Genomic DNA, 21,058 nt, shown 5'->3' on the forward strand with positions numbered 1-21,058 from the left:
AATTATTCACAATTATAATGAATTATGAGACTCTGGTCGGCGAAAACAGAAATACTTCCCCGACAGTCTATTTATAATATCCTTTGGAAGAAAACCAGAGGTCCTCGCCCTTAATAAGCCTTACATTCACAACCCTGCGATGTCCCTCACCCTTATTCTTCAGGCAATAAGGTTGAAAATGCCGTGACCTGGAGGTATTTTCGCAGTTTCATTGAGACGACAATGGTGATAAGTTATCTCATAGGTTACGTGTTTTATTGCAGATTCATAGGAATACTTTAGTTCTGTTACTGGGTTTTCTTGCAGTGCTTCCAAAGCTATACAGTATGCTTTTGAACAGTCCCACCTATCGTTTAAAAAGTCTTCACGGAAATCTCATAATTTCAGATTCAGAACCCAATGTATTTAATCTTGTTTAATCTGTTAACGTACCTTATTTTCTATTTTGTTGGCTAAAAGCAGAGAGTTCTTTTGTTTTTTGTCTACTCTCCTTAGTTTTATCTTTTTTAATCCCAAAACATTTTGATCAATTTTGGGCCAACTTCGTGAAACTTTTCCAATTCCTGTTGGTAGAAAATATTCCTAAAGACCGTTTAATTAGGTATTCCGTAAAATTCCACAAACAAACATACGAATTGTGTATCTATACATACATAGGGTACCTACCACGGCGCGGTTTAAGTAGTAAATATTGTATTATTGATATTATTTACGATATTCCGCTTTATCTGGAGACATGCGCGCGCGCAATAGCCGCAGACAATGTTTATGTCTGAATACTTATGGAACTCATTACTTATCAATGTTTTTACTAATTTCGACTCGATCTTTTCGGTTCTCTACTTGGTAAAAGTAGGATTAAGAAACGTGGAATGCCAGAAAAAAAAATAGGAATTTGGCAGGTCAAAAAAACTTCAAGATGCCTTTGTAAATGAATAAACAGGATACAGGAGCACAATACTGGGGCCAACTTTTTTTTCTCATACCTACTATATTTTGACAAACATATCAAAACATGTGTACAGATAAAGTATATATGATTACTTTTTGGCAATGCAACAGCTACAGTCTCTGTCTTTGATAAGCTGAAAAAATAATGGTCAGTAAAATCAGTTATAACAATTACATTTTTATTATACAAAAAGAACACCTTAAACTTACAAAATTAGCAGTTAATTAAAAATAAAAGCTAGAACCGTATAGTAAAGTCAGTGTACGCGATCTTAGCGACGTACTCCCAATTGGTGAGGTCACATTTTTCTATCTTGCAACCTGGAGACCCACTGTTGCTGAGCCAATTAATCCTGAAAGCAAAAATAATGACCTAAAGAAAACATTTTGAGGAGAAAAAACTGAAATGGAAGACCCATTTGAAAAACATAACTTTATTCGCACTAGTACAGGACCAAATGGATTAAGAGGCTTTCTGTCCTAATTGAAAAATTATTCCAACGCAATATTCACATTTGGAAAATTATCTTAATGTTTATACATAGTTAACGACTATAACTCGAAAGCTGATGCAACCAGCCCTTCATATTTCAACATTTACTTTTATTTGACCTTTATTTTACTTTATGGTAGGTTAGTACGATTGAGAAAGTTTCAAACTAAAACAGCGTCTTAAACAATACTACCTGTTTGGATACTAACCTCCAAGTGAAGCCTGGATAAACTTTGATCGTTCAAAAATTAAGCAAACTGTTTTGATAAGCTTCAAGAGAGGTAGAGAGAAATCTCGCGTTGCGAAGTACTGAATTTATTAACTTTTATTTTTCTACTCTCTTCTTTGCCAACTCTTACAGTATCTAGGTAGATAACGTGCTCGTTATTTATTAAATTTGGCACTGACTTATTAACTACTAATTGGAACAATCCGGAAAAAGTGCAGGTATAACGCTATCAACACTTGGATACCATCCAAGTTATTTTGGTATAACAAGTAATTAATACTTTACTCTTTTAATGAATGCTTATATAGATGTCTGTATACATGCTTGGCACTTTAAACTACATAAAAGATGTTTTAGGCTTTCATAATGAGTAAAAAACATAAAGACAAAAATTGGGGACCTAGAATGGTGCCCTTAAGCAGCCCAGAATGTAATCTTAAAGTGATAACTACAAGTCTACTATACTACCTTTAATTAGAAAATTTCACTAATAACTTTTAAAATCTAAAACAAAGCTCCTTAAACATGTAGGTGTACAACAATTGGATGCTTAATTATATCGGTTAATTAATGATAATGATTTGTAAGAGTATCGAAAGCTAGAGTAAAATCCGTGATTACTTACATGTGATCTAGCTGTGCTTTAGTGCCTTGAATTTTGCCAACAATGGTCCCTTTCTTGGAGTTTTTCACCCAACCGCCGACTCCCAACTGTTCGGCTACCTCTTTGCAGTATTTTGTGAAGTAGCAACCTGATAGACAGACATAATTATAATGAATATGGGGATTTATGGGAGTTATTCGAATTGTATTGGATTATGTTAGTGTTGGATTTATTTTCTAAGCGCAAATTAGTTAAGGTAACTATTTTAAGCTGATAATAATAATTTTTTTATATACTTAAAGTATCTAAGTTTGTTTATTTAGGTAAGTACCTAGTGTTTAGGTCAAATCTTATGAGAATAAGTGTCGACAAAAATTTAAAAGCCATTTAAAAACAATTACATTTTTTACAAGTAATTCAATTTAGATCTTGGACCGAAATTGTTTTTAATGATTTATCACACGAATAAACCGAATATGAAAGGATCATGTCCTCAATTTGTTTATTGTCAACTAGTCGTAAATAATTTACTGACCAAAATAGCCATTCTATCAAACAGGTAGCCCCTGGACTGCACAACAGCATTCAATCATATTTCCATACGTCGTTTAGCCAACTTTTTCAGATTTGCTAAGATATATATTTTTTACTGCTTCTCTCATAGTTACGGTCTCATGTGGTCTCTGGTATGTTAAAAATATTCTTAAAATGACTGTGCACAGTTGATGAGTGATACTCCCCAACTTATTCAGATAGCTATCTCGTCTGTTGTGACAGATTTCACGTCCAAATCGCCCATTGACATCGACCTACATGCGGCACTAAATATAATCGGTTGACTGATTAGTTCTTACTTTAGATCAGCTGTCGATGTACTCGCTCATTTTATATTTTGAGAAGGGTAAAAGGTATTTGGCAACTAAAGATATTGTGAATTTGTGAATGTTTAAGGCTTTAATTCTACTTACAACAATGCGCTAGTTTGAACAAAGTACTTCGTTGCTAGCTTATCTCGAAGTGAACCCAGGAGATACAAAACGCGTCCAACAACTTTGCGTTTCTGAAGTTAGCCATTTATCTCCTTGCGTATTTTACAGATCTTGTCGGAAAGCTTTGCTTGCTGAAATACTACTGCGCGAAGCTGACTTCAGATAAGCATTCAAAATTATTGGGCCCGAGTTGCTCATCCAGGTTCTACTGTTTTATTGATTCTTACCGAATTTGAGTTAAAGTTTCTAAGATATTTTTTTAATAAAATTAGACTTCGGCTATTTAGGTCCTACATTTTTAAATTTTTAAACCAGGGGACTACGTATAAGTGTTTGTTTGTGAAACACAACGTTAGCAGAACGTTTGCAACATCTTAAAATTTCATACAAAATACTGAAATTAGAAGAACGCGTTAAAAATTGTCCTAACTTTTTAAAAACTCTCTTTTGTAGACTTCTGTATGAAATGGATAAAAGAATTATGGCATATCAATGAACCACAAAATATGCTACGTAGGTAGACAATTTATGAACCTGAAGTTCCACCTAGAACCTACTAACCTTGAACCTGCCCATAGACCTCAAATTCCACTGCAGCCAAAGCATTTTTATCATCAGCACCCATCACAAAAAACGAAACAAACTTTTTCACAAAAAATACAGCAACAAACAAAATACTTTTTGTACACTACACTGAAAAAAACCCGAAACTTCTTTTCACCGTACAGTATAGCGCCCAAACTATTGAAATCCGCCCGCCCAAATGCCAATAGATCGTCAGCCGCCCTAGTTTATCTACTAGTATTTATATACAGATTCAAGTGCGTATTATTTATGATGATGGTATAATAAAATTATGTTTTAATATTGTGTGTAAATCAATTTTGATGTTGTAAGCCTAAACTCGAGGTTGGGAATAAATAACTTAGCTATACCTCTAGATACTTATATTTTAGTAAGTATCATCTTGTGGTGGTCGGCAAAGAGGTCTGATGATGTAGTATTTACTCATATGTTCCTACTAGCCAAAGCCTATCTATCTGGTTTCCACTAAAAAGACTGGAAAATGTTACGTCTGGGCCTGCTGAAGAATACTGCAATTGCCTGCAATTGCAGTATTCTTCTGTTAAGTAGATGCAAGAATGCAATACGTCTGCCTGGTATGAAAATATGCGATTGCTCATACTTTACATTAGGCACATACCTGACTACAATATCTAACTCAAATGAATATTGAAATAACATTAGAAAACGGACGAACAGAAATAAAACATATGTACCAGCTCTTTGTTGACACAACTTCCATATTCATGCTTCCTACGAACCTCGCATAACAATTAACCTGTTACAGGATCCCACAAAAACCCATCATTAAATTAGCTGTAGGATATAAACCGGTCGGTCAAGAAGGAAGCTCCCCCCCTCAGGGCACGAGGACAGGACCTGGAGTGGACAATTCCGCTGGCAATTACAAATTATATGATTGCCCATTGATTGCACTAACAGCTTCCTAATAAAGTATGTCGGTGACGTTCGTCAAATATGGGTGAAGGATTTAGTTTTGTAATGTTAGTGGGTATATGGTGATATTTGATGATGGAAATTTTTTTTTGAGGTCTGGACAGTAGTGGACAGTGTCCTGTTTTGACATGGGATGTGACGTTATAATAGCCATGCCGTGAACACTATCTATAGCTTTGCCTATGTTGACGTTCTGAGACGCTGGTACGTACCTACTATTGCTGATTGATATTCCTTAGGTTTCCTTTAGCTTTGTGAAATGTACTTGACATGCACTCCATGGTTCCTAAAGATCGTACCAAGTAGGTACTGGGCAGTATAAAAAAGTAAAGACCTACAGATAGGTAAAGTAGGTGCAATTAAATTTAGCATCTACGTGTAGTACGAGTTATCATTACCATTAGTTTGTAGAGTTCCCAGGTTTTTGCACTATGCTCGGATGCAACTTTAAGTACTTATATCTAAATGGCGACGTACCTATATGGATATATTTTATCAGGTTAATATAGTTTTCCAAAATTGTCGGTAAACTACATCGTCAAGTTTATGAGGTCCTTGGATCTTGGAATATAGAACGAGTTCCTTCGTTGTTTGTGTGCAACCCTAGCGCAGCCTAGACAACAACTTCGTCACCCATAAAAATTTAAATCACGTGGAAGCAAAGCCTAACAGCCAATTGGCTTGTCCACATTCTGATCTACTACAAAATAACAAGGTACCTATACCTATATAACTAGTAATTTACAAATATTATTGGGTTTTAACTTTCAGCAAATTAGTGGTGGGCAGATCGTCCCCTCCGAAACCTAGGTACTTACGCTGTACGGACCATGACACAACATGTTTTGTAATTGGGAACTATTATTAAACAAAGGGACCTATTGCGTACTAAGTCCATAGATAGGCTCTTTAGGTAGGTATAGCTACCCACTGTAAACGTTGCGGTGAATAGAGGCCGTCTTCTCCTTAACTCCGAACTACCAGCTGCATGCAGAAACCTACTAACTCCTGACATTATTTTTATGAAGAAGTACTTCATAGGCTTTGCTATAATTTGATTCAAAGGCGTTGTGTAAATATTTGCATTTTATATGCTGTTTTTAACGCTTAACAATAGAACACCAAATTATATATCCTCATAATTATTATAAATTACTTTTATTAGTAATTTTCTAAATTATTTTGTAGATTCATTGAGAAAGATAGGAAAATAAGACGTTTCTAAACGTATTTCCGCTCACGTATCCGAACAAAGCTTATGTCAGCTCAGCTGACGGGTGACGTAATTACCAAGTTTCATCAATGCTGATAGGTTCAACCTTATATCCGTGAATTAGAGCTTAATTTGCTTTGTATAGTAAATAATATAAATTTGTAATTAAGTGCAATTGTGATTATTCGCCAAGTTTGTAAAATCGGTATTATTTGTACATTTTTACCAGTAAACATAGATAATACACTATATAGAGATAGATACGCAACTCATCGTTCAAAACAACTTACTAGCGTGAAAGTTAACGGGCCCCCGTCACAAGATGGCGTGGTTACTTCATGTATGGTTAGGGTAGATGGCGCTTTTCAAGAGTTCTCTTAAATATGTTTTTAAATTTGAAAATTGAAATCACTGTTTTAAATTCAATTTACTGTAAATTGAATTTAAAACAGTGATTTCAATTTCCAGTTCCAGTTTCCAGTTTTCAGTTTCCAACTTCTAGTCTAGTCAATAATATTATGGGAGATAATAAAAAAACAAAAGATAAAGAGTACATTTATCGGCTAAGTATATTTTATTTCCTTTTTTTATGTGTATTACAATATTTAAATGCTTGTAACTTAATTTCATCATTTACATCGAAATTTGTTATTTTTCCGTTAATTATTCTATTAACCCCGGTGCACCAACTGTGAATGATTAAATTAATTGACATATTAATTATAAAATCAATTAATTTATTTTTATGAACTATACAAGTAATTATACTAAAATCACAATGGCAATTGATGTAAAATTTCATTTTTCTTTCAGATATTTTATTTCAGGTGAATCTCGTAAACATGCAACAATCATATAATATATTTCATTTAATAATTTTATAAAATCATCACATGCATTAAATAAGGATTTTTTCGTATAATCTATTTCATAATTAAATGATTCAAAATCAATTTCCTTTCTTAATATATCATTAGTACATGTTCCACATTTTTGAACACTTTACATTTCGATTTTTTACAATGTATCCTGCTACATATTTTTTTGATTCGGCATGCAAAATCGAGTCATTCCATTTAATTTGGTTCATTGTATTAATTAAAGAATCAATAGGAAAATCACCACTAACCAATTCAATTTCATTGTTTTGTTTTTCAGCAAGAAGATCTTTGAAAGATTGCAGTGATTTATTTTCATCTTTTTCACAGTTGGCACTTACAGAATGGGGCGAATTTAAATTATTAAGTAACAAAGTTTTGAACGCATTAATAAATTGTAGGCACGAGGGATTAACATTTCGTATCCCATTACTTCTAATGTTACAAAAAATTTTCAAGAGGGTCCTGATTGAAATTTCTGGTTAAAAGGCTAGTAACTTTATATTTGATTTTTAAAAACTCCCACATTTCTTTAAACGTTTTAATATTGTGGATCCAATTTTGAAGGGATGGCACTTTTTCATATCTTACTTCTTCTGTACCATCCCGTTTTTTTATAGTTTTAAAAGTCATTGAATCCAATATAGGAACTACCTCTGTCCATAATCTAAAATGAGGAGAATTATTCATTACACACCCTTGAAAATTTTGGATCACCTGTATATGAATGTCCATTGAAAGAATCAAATAGTTTGTCCATAATGAGTAGAAAATCAGCAGTTTCTTCGCACTCCGCCGGAAGAAGGTTGTGTTCTGAAACAATATATTAAATAAGTACTAGAATACAGTTCATATCAATCTTTTTTGCTATTGTGGACCGAAATTAAAGAAAAAAGAAAGAAAATACATTTATTCGACCCAGATTAGGGGACACAATAAAAACAAAAATACAAAAATTTAATTAAAAATTAAACGGTGTGCCTCACGGCTGTGTCGAAAAGGCACAAACTTACAAACTTTAAAGTGGCAGTAACGATTTACTGTGCGTCTTTATCAGTTGGTTCAGTAAATAGTTGTGGGTGTAAATATAATTAGTAAGAAACCAACATTAAACTATATTTTGTAGTTTCATAATGTCTCAAATTTTTATTTCAATATGATAATTTTAATTTATTATTTCATTTCAATTTATAATGTTATTCCAACAATATATCTTATGCATCTTAAATATTGACATAGCCAATTTTAGATAAATTATTAGATATGAATTGTATTTTTATTTTGAATTTTATCGAGAGAAATAGCATCTCAATTGTTTGTTTTTAAATATTTTTGAACTTATAAATGTAGCCAGGACATCTAATATTATTTTAAAGAAAAATAATGAACTTTCTAATTTGTCTGTGGAGAATGAAGATGGTTAAAAACATGTAAATTAAAAATAAAAATCTAATTTAGTAAATTAATAGCAATTTTTTAAATATAGAGAAAATAATGAGAACAATAAAAGCATACTTACTTGCTAAGAATCTCAATGCTGATGATACCCTTTGGCTGAAAACTTGTGCAGCATATTTCACTTTCATTTTGGAATTTTCTCTTTATTAACATGGTTTTCTGTTAATTTATTAACAAGCCTAATTTCATCATCCCCAACATCTAACTTCAACAGCATCTCCAAATGTTCCCACTTTGCATACTTTGTTTTCCCATCTTGTACAAATTTCAAATGTTTGGCGAGTAAATTATTTCTCATTCCCTTTAAAAGATGTGGAGGATCAAATAATGGGAAGACCTTTTGGTCTTCAAACTCGAAGGCTTGGGTCCTATATTCATTACCCTCTTGTAAATATTTGCGTTTTGTGTCTTCTTGAAGACTTTTATCACAGAAATATTTGTGGCTGATTGGTCACATATAGTGGCAATAACTATCAATCCAGTATTGGAGATTTCTTTTATTATTGTTTTGATCAGCTTCTTTAAATCGTCCTTTTCGTGGCACCTTGGCAAAATGAAAAGCATAAAGGTTGTTTCACTTTGCTTTTTATACCCTTGATCATAAAGACCAAGGCATGATCTGCGAGTTTTTGTTTGTCTGTGCCCAAAATCTTCAAAACCAGTTATCTGTTTTAGGGCAGGGTTGTAAAAACACCCGGAGCCAATGATACCTCATCAAACAGTAAATTGACCAACTTTTTTCTGCCGGCAATTTTGCTACTGTAGCTTTTAAATTTTAAATATATCAGGATTGAAGCCTGGTTTCAGTTCAAATTTACTCAACATTTTTGTAGGCTGCGCTTTGATGGCAAGACAAACATTTTTCGCATGAGGTTGTAAGCTTTCTGACTCTGTTTGTAAATGGTCAATGCCATGATTTTTCGTTAAATGTAAATCGCCTGCCTCGTGGTTTCTTTTTCCATTTCATTTGGAGGGAAGTAAATATTTTTATTGTTGCAGGCATTTTATTTAACTCTTTCAAAAATGATTTTGATGTGGAAATTTTCCTTGCAGAGAGTTTCTTGTTATTTTGTTCCTTATATTTCTTTTCAGCTTCAATACTTTCTGTTTTAACTTTATTATCTCCTTCTCTTTGGAGGTGACGACTCGTTTTAAATATTGACAAGTCCCTCTTTTCCTAGAACCTGTAATTTAAATTATGTTACACCTCAGATCAAAGAAATAGTGTTACACAAAGTTTTAATAGAATTGTGATAAAAATATGTTACATAATATTGTTCTGTTATTATATTATGACCAGAGATTGGAATAGGTAGGCTTCGAGGAACAGATACAAAAAGTGGAGACTTCCCTACAACAGCAGATACAAGCTTGATAAATATTTTTTATGGGGATTTTATGGGTAAACAAAAATGGATATAAAGAAGATCATTCAGACTCCATACATTTTTGGGCCTTTTCTACCAACGAAAAAAAATGGTATGGATGGTTAGAACTAGCTATTTGGATGAATAATTATTATGACACATAAGTTGTAGGATTATATCAAGTTATTATTATTAATCCATTTAATTCAGGTTTACAAGTTCGGAGATTTGTTATTGTCTTACATTTATTGATTCCTGCAAGTGCGGAAATAATCCTACCTAAAATTATAAACGCGAAAGTTTGTAAGTTTGGATGATGTTTGTTACTCTTTCACGAAAAAACTACTGAACGGCTTTGGATGAAATTTGGTATGTAGATAGCTTATACCCTGGAATTAGACATAGGCTATTTTTATTCCGGTATACGCGGGTGAAACTGCGGGACGCAGTTAGTATGAAATAATCCTATACTAGTACTAATATTATAAATGTTGTGAGGATGTTTGTTCCTCTTTCCCGCGAAAACTACTAAACGGATTTAGATGAAACTTTACAGTAATATAGCTTATAAAAAATGTAATAACACATAGGCTTCACTACATAGTATAAAACAAAGTCGCTTTCTCTGTCCTTATTTCCCTATGTACGCTTAAATGCCCACTCTCTCTCTGCAAGAAGTTTTATGACCCTACAGTGGAAACAAATTGGAATCCTGATGATGGAAAGAAAAACCTAATGTTACAAGTCAAAGGTCAATTGTCAATAAAAATATTTACCTTTAGGGCGTTCAGCTGTCTGTAATGCATTCTGTACATCACTATGATAGTGGGTAGAGCTGGATGGCTCAATGACAGCAAGTTTATCTTGCGAAATGTTTAATAAATTCGACATGTCTGCCTCGACATGTCCCGATGGACCTTCAAGAGTTTGACCAACTGGTAATGTAGATAAATCTGCAAAAGGATGAAATTATTTATAGTTACTGTATAATTATGTAGAATATAGAACAATATTCATTTAATTCTTAGAAGATAGCATGTTGCATCAATTATTTTTGGTATATAATATTCATTTTATTTTCTTCTAATTAGGATTAGATTATTCAGTAGAAAATTTTATTTAATATTTGAGGAACAATTTTGTTATTACAGCGAAGGCAAAGAAATGTGGTTTTGTTTCTATTAAGATTTAAATAACATAAGACATCTAAATAGTAGGTACCTAGAGTTGGTATTGCATTTGGAGTAAGTCGGTGACTGGCTGAACGGTAACACTCTTCAAAATGTCTGTCGCAAAATCGAATTTGGTTATAAATGTAGATGTCGCCTTTCTCTTGTAAAGCTTTATCTAGTACTTTTTTCCACGAGTTAAACTTTTCCAAATGTGGGTATTCAGGTTTAGGAAATCGGTGCAATGGGCCTGAAATCAAGAAGTTTTATACATGAACAACTCACTCTCATTAAAATACCGTAATAGATATCATCATCATATGTATAAAATTTTAGTAATGTACTGTGATACCATCCTTGAATATTAATCTAACACTAGAAATAATAGCTGAGGTCTAGCAGTACTAGAACAGGAACACCACAGTTGAAGTAAATAAAATCACAGTAGCATAGCATGGGGGTGCCGAGGGGGCCATGGCCCTGGGTGGCGCTACTCTAGGGGCCGGCACCGCCGCCTAGCTGCAGCATCAAGCCAAGTAGAAGCTGATAGCGTTGACAGTAGAGGCAAAGGCATTTTTTGCCGCCTTTACATTGTCAGTTCCTATTTATGCCACCCCATAATACAATTTTCTTGAGAAGAGTCACTATACATTAAAGGTTGTCTGTAAAAGATCGCTTTTAGCGATAAGACCACCCATTGTTACACCCCTTTTAGTTATTAAGTTTTAAATTGTAATTTGTTATGGTGTACATAGTGTGTATAGATACCACCACCACCACCATAACAAATACAACAAGATAGATAGATATCTATCTATACTTCTAGCCTACCTCCCAATAACTTCTTGTCTACTAAAGAAGATCTAACCTATCAGGCAGGCAGGGTACTAAATTTTTCGACTCGCTCTTGAATTTTTACATCTGCTTGTTTTTCGTTTAATTTGACAATAAATGCTTAGTCCACACAAGGCTTTATGTTTTTTGAGCTTTAAAGGAAAATCTAACATATCCTAGTTTGCAAAAAATATTGTTGCATGCTGTATGAATCGACAAAGTTATACATAGATCATTAGTGTATGAATCAACAAAATCCTAGGTAGGATGCTAAAATTTTCACACTGCTGCACTACATATCAAAGAGAGCCAGTAACAATTTCTGAAAGTATTCCTTCCAGCACCCTAGTGAATCCCAAAATCATGGGCTGAGACCGCACCTGGTCATGAGTCGATATCAATAATAATTCTTTCTTGCCAAAACCATCTTTAGAATTTTATTAAATTGTAGTCATTTGAATTTAAATAAGTACCTAAATAAGGGGGCTCGCCCCTAAGACTACCCACTGACCGGCAGCTAAATATACCTGCGCCCCGGGCGGCGGAATCCCATGCTACGCCACTGTAAAATCATAGTTTTAAAACCTGATGAAGTTATTTGGTCAGAGGGTCGTCTAGAGCGGGCTTTGTCTTATACGTAGATTCCGAGTCTTTTGATTGGATATAAAAGTTAATGTGCAGTTTCAATTGTTTGTGTAGGGTCAGGACAGGAGTGTGTGTGGTAGTGCATCTTAGATTTTTGATGACTCAAGGACTATGATGACCACAGATTGCACGGATGACAATAATGGATATTGTGCAGCCTATCAGCAAAAGATAAATTACGTGCATTATAAAGTTAAAAGTTTTGAACTTACCGTCATTGTCACAATCAAAGTAGCACTTATATCTTGACGTTGATGGCATTCCGCCCCTAAGACGATCCACTGGACGCATTTTCTAGTCCTAAATACGGTGCCGGGTCAATGTAAAAGCAGTCGATCGAGGTTCCAAAATACAAAGCCGGGTCAATGAAAATGCAGTAGATCACAGGTCCAAAATACGAAGCCAGGTCAATCACAGAAGCAGTCAGTATCAGAGTCCAGGAACACGCAACAATCGTAATAAAAAAACCAGAAAATAACACTCAGAATAAACCAACACGTTAGAAAACGGAAAACGGTTTAATTTAAAAGTATGGTCGACTGTCAATGTCAATCGTCAGTGTTTCAAGTGGTTTCAAGTAGTGTGATTATTGTGATTAACTAAGACGTCCTCATAGATAAAAAAGAATTAAAAATAAATCATAAAATTATTTAATTACAATATTTGTTAATATTTCTAATCACAAAACTTTTTTTAGATTTGTTATTAAATCGATGAAATATCGGTCTAAGGTGCAGTGACATCTAGTGACTAAAACGAAGTACAAATACCCAAGTTACGGGGCATCCGTCACTAGATGGCGCATTTCTAAAAAAAAACCTCAGAAAATTATTGTACTTCAGTTGCATCCCCATGCCAGTAAATCATAGAGTATAGTAAATAGATTGGGAATAGAGAACCCACTTCGATTTTTTTCTGCAACCTTCAAACGATTTTTGAAGCGCCATCTGGTATCGTCTGCCGAAACAAATTGTTTATGTGTGCGTACATCCCATTTCACACACATGTATACATCAGTATTGTCTACAGGTTATTCGTCATCTCGACAGACTAAACTCACCATTAAAGTGTCGAGTTGGTGAAACTCGAAATTTGTACATTTATCATGTCGTCAACTCGCCACTCAAGATTTTCATTCGTGTCCAGTTAGTGAAACTTAGATTTTATCACTTTTATGTTTTCGCCAACTGGATACATTGTGTCACAAACATCATCGGCCACTGAACGTCCATTTTGCAAACGTTTGAAACGCGAAAAGTTGATTCCCAAACTTGGCGAAAACATAAAAGTGATAAAATCTAAGTTTCACTAACTGGACACGAATTAAAATCTTGACGTGGCGAGTTGACGACATGATAAATGTACAAATTTTGAGTTTCACCAACTCGACACATTCGTGGTGAGTTTAGTGTGTCGAGATGACGAATAACCGTCTATAGATATTCTAGGGGAATTTGTTCATACGTACGTACTTACAAAATATAGCCACAGAATGTAGAAAATAGTTATTTATTGAAATATGGAAATACAACACAGATTACTACAACTCAACAGAACAACGTTATGTAGGAACATTTAGAAAGTACTTAGTAGGCGACCTGGAATTAAATAAAAATCATATTTACTTATGTTTATGTTTATTGTAATAAATTTGTGCTGAAAGTTTAGTTTCATCATCCTCATCACGATATTGGATTTTACCTGATAAAATTCGATTAATTGAGCGGCACCAACTATATACCAAAATATTTATTGTAATGTTTTCAAAAACATTTCTTAATTCTATCTTGTGGATATCGCAGGTGAAAGGATAATCCACAAATATGTCTAAAAACATTTTATCTTTTCTTTTAATTTAGTTTTTGGCACATTCTTTTTCAAAATTTCTACTACAATATTTTGTATGTCTTTAAAACTTTTTCCGCCACTATATTGGGATACAACAGACAATGTTTTCCTTTTGTATATTCTTTTGCCCTTATATAACTATTTGATTTTAATTGACTGTCGCCAGTTAGTTCAGTTTTGCAGTGCCTGCATGATTTAGCAACTTTTTTAAAACATTTAGCCAGCACCCACCCACATACATAATTGGCCTGACCAGCATCAGCAGGCTCAGAATTTAAATTTATAAAAGGCACCTCAATTTCGTCATTTTCTTCTTGCTGAAATGGTAGAACCTCATTACTGGGAACATTAGAAGTGTTTTCTAAAAGTTTGTCTTCCAAAAAGAAACTCAATGTCTGAAGACAATCATTGTCATCATTTTCACAGTTAGCGTTAAGTGAATGGGGTGAGTTATAATTATTTAAAAGAAGTGATTTATAGGCACCTTCAAAGCTAATTGTGTTGGGTGCCGTATTCCTCACCCCAAAACTTCTAATGTTCCCAAAAATTTTCCAGTGGGTCCTGGTTAAAGTTTCTGGTCATCATTGTATCAAATAAATATTTTGGGATAATATTTTCCACAACTGTTGCATGCCCTCAATAGTACGTATAAAATTTTTATTGAAGGTACCGAACTCGTTTCAATTAATCTTATTTTATTTTCCTTTTCTTTTTTAACTTTAATAAATTTTATTGATTTTAATACCTTTTTGGCATTTTCCCATAATTCATGATGAGGAGAATTGTTTCTAACACCACATTTATACATTTTTCCATGTATCATATTAAATGAGCTTGAATTTAAGGAATCAAATAAATTGTCCATCATTTTGGTAAATGTAATTACTTGGCGGCACTCATTAGATAAATCGCCCCTAGCAGATAAATGTTCTGCAGCTGTAGCAACACTGCGGCTAAAAATTTGGGTTGCGTGTTTGACCTTCATTTTTTTTATTTTCTCCACATAAATATGTTCATCAGTTAGTTTCTGACATATTTTTAATTCACCATGTAATTTGTCCGCTTCATAAATTTTCTGGTAATATTCCCATTTTATCGTCTTTTCAACCTTTTCTTCGAAGTCGAAATATTTTAAGTCCTTCGTAAGTAAATTGTTTCTTACCCTTTCAATAAATGAGGGACATCAAATAATGGGATAATTTTAGATTTCCTACTTCCATTACATCATGTCTCCATTCCTTATTTTCTTTTATGAATTTTATTCTACTATCTTCAATAATTTCATTCACTACACTGACATTTACTGTGCTTTGGTCGCACACTGTGCACAAAATATTAAGCCCTGTACCCTGAACATATTTAATGACTTTTATAGTCAAGGCTTTTAATTCTGCTTTGTTAACAGAATTTGTAAAAGTATGCAACAGGCTGTTTAAATTTTTCTTTAATCCTTTGACCATGTAAACTAAAACATGGTCAGCAATTTTACTACGCCAAGCGAATCCCTTTAATTTATCCTTAGATCCGTCGTAATGGATCTGCGGCGATATTGACATCTCGTCAAAATAAGACAGCAGAGGCGATCTTCTGGACTTAATTCCTTCACAGTCTTTCTCATTTTTATGAATAAAACTTATTTAGCCCGACTCTATTTCAATTTTCGCAAGAAGCCTTTTAATGATTTTATAGAGGGCAATGTAAAGTATTTATATAAAAGAGTATAACTCTTGGGACTCTTTTGTACATGGAGAGACAAAACTTTTTCCTTTAAAGTAAACCTCCGCCCACGAGCTCTCTTGTGAGTTTGGGTGTACTGCATGTTTGTGAATATTTTTGCTGCAGTTGTCATATTTCTCGTTATTTTTTTTAAACAATTTGTATTGCTAATTTTATCAACGCTGGCTAATCTTTCTTTCAAACTACTACTCCGTTTACGTAACCGAATAATTTCGGTTTTTAAATTCTTCATTTGGAATCTTGAAATCTTTAATTCATTCTCCAGCGATGAAGTTGATTTCAGTTTTTCTGCAAAAAAACTTTTACTTTACTACTTTCCACACCCAGATAAAAAGTAGCCTATGTATAAACATTTTTTTTGGATATCTTATGGTATAAACTACATTGGCACTTACTTTTGTCTCCTTTAAGTTTCCGTCTTTGTTGTATACCATGTTTACTGCAATAATTATGTTCTGCTGCTATAACACACGCATTGGGAGGTGCAGCTGAAAATAAAATAATAATAATTCACCATTGTCATTGTAAACATCAAAATTACTAGTGTGAGTTACATGAGGATTATTAACCTAAATTGTCATTACAATAAATCAAGTTGAAGTGTGTTTGTAATGACTACACAACAGTTACATATTACTTAATGCAGTAATTAATTATGGTAGCTAGTTAAACATAATTTGAGAATGTAGGTAGCCAAGCGTTTACATACCAGTGATTATTTGCTTTGATGTAGAAGGCAGATCCCATATATTATGTTCAGGCATAGGAAGTTCAGTTGGTATATGTGGAGTTGCAGGAGGCATATGAGCATCTTGTGATGGAGCACCTGGAAATAGTAAAACAAGTCTAAGATCCCACTAAACAACAACCTTCACCGAGTTGGTTAAGGGGTGAATGAACAGTATTTTATATCCAATTAAATATTACTATACTGCAAACAGGTGGCCTTAAAGGTATCTATGAAAAAATGAAATTTAAAAGCGTCGCCCCACCCAGAATACAAGGGGCGGGATTCTCCATCGCGATTAGCTCCGGTACCCGCCTGGGGTATTATTACTCTATTTCGTAGTCGCATTAAATTATATTAGGAGCAATGTTTTAAAACTTAAGAAAAGAAAAGTTAAGAGGTGAAAGAGAGAAGGTGACTGCAGAGTACATATTTTAAAGTAATAAGATATATATTTTATCAGACACTGAAGAGAAGGTAAAGGGAAAGGGAAGGTTAGTTGGGAAGTTGGGACCGTTAGTTGGAAAGGGTTAGCCGAGGTGTTATGACTATATTTTCTGATGGTACCTCATGTTTACCAATTGGCACAGGGTCGTCTAGTTCTTACTGACTTCTTTAAGCGTTCATGCCTTCCCCATCACGTCAAGGTGGCCCCATGGGGATTATTATTATAAAAAATGCAGTATTTAATTATGGCAGCTAGTTAAACATAATTTGAGAATGTAGGTAGCCAAGCATTTACGTACCAGTGACTATTTGCTTTGATGTAGAAGGCAGATTCCATATATTATGTTCAGGCATAGGAAGTTCAGTTGGTATATGTGGAGTTGCAGGAGGCATATGAGCATCTTGTGATGGAGCACCTGGAAATAGTAAAACAAGTCTAAGATCCCACTAAACAACAACCTTCACCGAGTTGGTTAAGGGGTGAATGAACTGCATTTTATATCCAATTAAATATTAATATACTGCAAACAGGTGGCCTAAAAGATTTCAGTTCAGTTTAATTGTGAATAATTAAGAATTTTGTTTTCTTAATGGCAATTTTAACTCAGTAGGTGGCATTGCGATCTAGTTCAAGAATAAAGATCTAAATCTTACCCTGAAGATGGAGAGTAGGAACAGCTATGTTATTTAAACGGTTGTTGCGATTCTTAAACTTGTCTGCAAAATGTATGTCACAGATGACTCGCTTTCTGTAAAATTTGATATCATCTGCAGTCTCCAGTTTTCCACCAACTATATTAACCCAGGCTTTGAATAACTCAGGATTCTTTTCTGGGTGTGGAAATTGATGTTGTGTCACACCTGAAAAATAAATTACAAAAATATGAAGTTTGTATGCTGATATTGTATAGTGTATGTATGAATGAATACCTATTACCTATGTATGTGTGCGTGTCTATCTATGTATGTCTATCTTATTAAATCATGTATCATTTCATATGGGATTCAGTAATAAATGGTTACTCGTAAGGAACTGTGTTTCTCTAAACGCCCAACCTTATAATTGACTGAGTTGGTATCTCCCGTGATGACAAGTTTATCCGGATGACTAGGAGCTTTCAGGAGCACGATTCTGGGGCCCGATTCTGTTAAGTTAATAATGTCAAAATTGAATAGAAATTGCATCGCAACAGCTTTTTTAACCATATCGGGCATTCTGTTACTAATATAAGACCAATCGTATTCCAACGACATTCGATTGGTTTGCGATTGGTCTGCCATTTTGGTCTATATTACCATAATATTCTTAGTCTATATTGCCATATTGCAATCGTAAATCATTTGCAGACAAAATGATTCATTATTGAATGACAGAAAGGATAAAACGTTTATTTCAAAGAAAAATTGCGCAGAATCCTGCCCTGCTAATTTTACTTTAGCGACATGCGATTCACATCCGACTGAGATCCAATCACGACTCAATTACGATTGAAGCGTATGTGGCATTCCACTATTTTTCTTTTAAATAAACGTGTTTATCCTTTTCTGTGATTCAATAATGAATCATATTGTCTGCAAACGATTTACGATTGCAATATGGCAATATCATCATCCTCCGAGCCTTTTCCCAACTATGTTGGGGTCGGCTTCCAGTCTAACCGGATTCGAATTATTCCCAACTATGACCCGCCCCGGCTTCGCACGGGTAACAGTATTTCTCCATTATTTAATAGATGTTATTATACATAAAACCTTCTCATGAGTTACTCTATCTATTAAAAACCGCATCAAAATCCGTTGCGTAGTTTTAAAGATTTGAGCGTTCATAGGGACATACAACATGACACATGACAGAAAAAGCGACTTTGTTTTATACTATGTAGTAATAGTCCCTCTAGCTGTCCTCCGGGTGATAGCCGGAATTGTCTTCAGTTATCACGGGGTGACAATTGTGCCGACTGTTCCTTTGAAAACTGACTAGAGGGGACAAATGGGAAGTCTATTTCTCAGTTGTCACCGGGGTGACATTTGCTACGGTTCCTTCTTCCTTCCAAAAAAAAAATGTAATTACCATAGATTTCAGGTTTTATTTATTATGCTACATAGAATCTTCCAAAAAAAAAATGTAATTATCATAGATTTCAGGTTTTATTTCTTATAACAAACAACATTGTGTTTCCTTTAATAGGTACATCACATATTATTAATTTCTATTAACACCAATCGTTTTCTTAATTTTATTTAATTTAACAAGATTACAAACTGTGTTACAAATAAGCATGCGACTAATAAGCACTTTTAACTTAACCATTAGTGATTATCTGTGATTAGTATTAATTAAAGTTATCTGTGATTGTGCCTATTATAGGAAACATAATGTTGTTTTTTTTTATAGTAGTATTAACTACTATAAAAAATCGATTTTGTAAGCCTGTTGACATTGTGTTAGTTAAAATAATAATATATATATTTTTTATGTGATTCTATGTAACATAATAAATAAAAACCTGAAATCTATGGTAATTACATTTTTTCTTAGGAAGGAAGAAGGAACCGTAGCAAATGTCACCCCCGTGACAACTGAGAAATAGACTTCCCATTTGTCCCTCTAGTCAGTTTTCAAAGGAACAGTCGGCACAAATTGTCACCCCGTGATAACTGGAAGACAATTGGCTGTCACCCCGAGGACACTAGAGGGGACTATTGGGAATAATTCCGGATTCAGCTGAGTACCAGTGCTGTACAAGGAGCGACTGCCTATCTGACCTCCTCAACCCAGCTACCCGGCAACCCGATACCCCTTGGTTAGACTGGTGTCAGACTTACTGGCTTCTGACTACCCGTAACGACTGCCAAGGATGTTAAATGATAGCCGGGACCTACAGTTTAACGTGCCATCCGAAACACAGTCATTGGTTTCTAAGATATACTTAGAAAGTACATACAAACTTAGAAAAGTTGCATGGGTACTTGCCTGACCTGGAATCGAACCCACGCCCTCATACTTGTGAGGTTGGCTCTTTACCCACTAGGCCACCACGACTTTGAGGCAATATGGCAATATAGACTAAGAATAATATGGTAATATGTACCTATAAACCAAAACGGCAGACCAATAGCAACCAATCGAATGTCGTTGGAATACGATTGGTCTTATAAATATTAGTAGCAGAATGCCCGAAATGGTTAAAACTGATATTGCGATTTAATTTCTATTCAATTTTGATATTAATAACTTAATGATACTATTAACAGAATCGGGCCCTAGGTACTATGAACTTGATAAAGAAAGCACTTACCCGGGTTGTGTGAACATCCCAATTCGCACCGCCTCGGCATGATTATATGCACTCAAACAAGCGTCTCTAATCGCTAATAACACAATAACAGTGTCTATTTCACAAATATCACAAAAAAGGCGTCTTTATCGCAAATAATACTAAACACTAATGGCGTCTTTTCGCAAGTTATGTGAAACAATGAAACAGAGGAGCACAGCTCAACTCACTCACTAATTCACCGAAAACACAGCGGATGAGTAAAACTCAAATCAACGCAAGTCAACAGCAGAAAACACTTAAATGGACGAAAACTTAACACACAAATTGTATGTACTGTACTCGCCATTAAAATTCAAATTCTAACTTCAGCATTGGCAGTTGGCACGGTTTATTGCCAACCAAAAAAATAATTATAGAAAAATAATTTATGTATATAAAATAGTGTACAGATTTAATAAAAATAATTGATAGATTTCCTACGTAATACTAATATATAAAATAATTTTTAGATTTCAATAATTTTAGTGATATTTTATGGAAGTTAATTTTTGATTAAAGAGCCATCTATTATCACTTGAAGATATTAAATACTTTAGGAAGAGGATTGCAGATGGCGCTTTTCTAAATTTTTTACCGAAATCTAGTCAAGTACGGCAGTGACCAGCCC

The 21,058-nt window shown here is 34.1% G+C and overlaps 3 protein-coding genes and 1 long non-coding RNA gene across 6 annotated transcripts; all 4 read right to left on the reverse strand.

Annotated features, from left to right (window-relative positions):
* Positions 1-1,125: 1,125 nt before the first annotated feature.
* LOC110379138 (acylphosphatase-2) lies at positions 1,126-4,056 on the reverse strand. The gene is made up of 3 exons (XM_064037696.1): positions 3,828-4,056; positions 2,299-2,425; positions 1,126-1,304 (listed from the first exon to the last, which is right to left on the reverse strand). Exons 1-3 carry the CDS (start codon positions 3,889-3,891, stop codon positions 1,190-1,192), a joined length of 306 nt encoding a protein of 101 aa, XP_063893766.1. The 5' UTR covers positions 3,892-4,056; the 3' UTR covers positions 1,126-1,189.
* A 3,581-nt stretch (positions 4,057-7,637) lies between these two features.
* On the reverse strand, positions 7,638-8,892 carry LOC135117727 (uncharacterized). Its single transcript, XR_010277090.1, has 2 exons — positions 8,398-8,892; positions 7,638-7,691 (listed from the first exon to the last, which is right to left on the reverse strand). It is a non-coding gene; the product is annotated as an uncharacterized LOC135117727 (long non-coding RNA).
* Positions 8,893-9,238: 346 nt separating this feature from the next.
* On the reverse strand, positions 9,239-14,202 carry LOC135117700 (uncharacterized). Its single transcript, XM_064037526.1, has 4 exons — positions 12,564-14,202; positions 10,925-11,122; positions 10,480-10,656; positions 9,239-9,520 (listed from the first exon to the last, which is right to left on the reverse strand). The coding sequence occupies exons 1-4, from the start codon at positions 12,640-12,642 to the stop codon at positions 9,354-9,356; spliced, it is 621 nt and encodes a 206-aa protein (XP_063893596.1). The 5' UTR covers positions 12,643-14,202; the 3' UTR covers positions 9,239-9,353.
* Positions 14,203-15,952: 1,750 nt separating this feature from the next.
* On the reverse strand, positions 15,953-21,055 carry LOC135117691 (uncharacterized). Of its 3 annotated transcripts, none has more exons than XR_010277061.1 (5): positions 17,765-18,052; positions 17,410-17,526; positions 16,646-16,762; positions 16,332-16,424; positions 15,953-16,224 (listed from the first exon to the last, which is right to left on the reverse strand). XR_010277061.1 is itself a non-coding variant. In XM_064037436.1 (5 exons), the coding sequence occupies exons 1-5, from the start codon at positions 20,447-20,449 to the stop codon at positions 16,276-16,278; spliced, it is 630 nt and encodes a 209-aa protein (XP_063893506.1). In that variant the 5' UTR covers positions 20,450-21,055; the 3' UTR covers positions 16,246-16,275. The 3 variants fall into 3 exon arrangements, 2 of the variants coding, with proteins under 2 accessions (XP_063893506.1, XP_063893507.1); XM_064037436.1 differs by lacking the exon at positions 15,953-16,224 and adding an exon at positions 20,410-21,055 and having other exon boundaries at positions 16,246-16,424; positions 17,765-17,971; XM_064037437.1 differs by lacking the exon at positions 15,953-16,224 and adding an exon at positions 20,410-21,054 and having other exon boundaries at positions 16,332-16,762; positions 17,765-17,971.
* Between the last annotated feature and the right edge of the window lie 3 nt (positions 21,056-21,058).

This window comes from Helicoverpa armigera, chromosome 13 (assembly GCF_030705265.1).
Source record: "Helicoverpa armigera isolate CAAS_96S chromosome 13, ASM3070526v1, whole genome shotgun sequence".
NCBI classification, from domain to species: Eukaryota; Metazoa; Arthropoda; class Insecta; order Lepidoptera; family Noctuidae; genus Helicoverpa; species Helicoverpa armigera.

Bases quoted from the DNA above. Each gene is read 5' to 3' on its own strand.
- LOC135117691 (XM_064037436.1), bottom strand. From the start codon at position 20,449: ATGCCGAGGCGGTGCGAATTGGGATGTTCACACAACCCGG. The intron at 17,527-17,764 runs GTAAGATTTAGA...TACTATTTCCAG, and splicing joins TCCTACTCTCCATCTTCAGG to GTGCTCCATCACAAGATGCT. The intron at 16,763-17,409 runs GTACGTAAATGC...TACTATTTCCAG, and splicing joins ATCAAAGCAAATAGTCACTG to GTGCTCCATCACAAGATGCT.
- LOC110379138 (XM_064037696.1), bottom strand. From the start codon at position 3,891: ATGGGTGCTGATGATAAAAATGCTTTGGCTGCAGTGGAATTTGAGGTC. The intron at 2,426-3,827 runs GTTAGTAGGTTC...TCTGTCTATCAG, and splicing joins GGTCTATGGGCAGGTTCAAG to GTTGCTACTTCACAAAATAC. The intron at 1,305-2,298 runs GTAAGTAATCAC...TTTTGCTTTCAG, and splicing joins AAAGCACAGCTAGATCACAT to GATTAATTGGCTCAGCAACA.
- LOC135117700 (XM_064037526.1), bottom strand. From the start codon at position 12,642: ATGCGTCCAGTGGATCGTCTTAGGGGCGGAATGCCATCAACGTCAAGA. The intron at 11,123-12,563 runs GTAAGTTCAAAA...TCTTGATTTCAG, and splicing joins CTTTGATTGTGACAATGACG to GCCCATTGCACCGATTTCCT. The intron at 10,657-10,924 runs GTACCTACTATT...ATCCTTTTGCAG, and splicing joins AAATGCAATACCAACTCTAG to ATTTATCTACATTACCAGTT.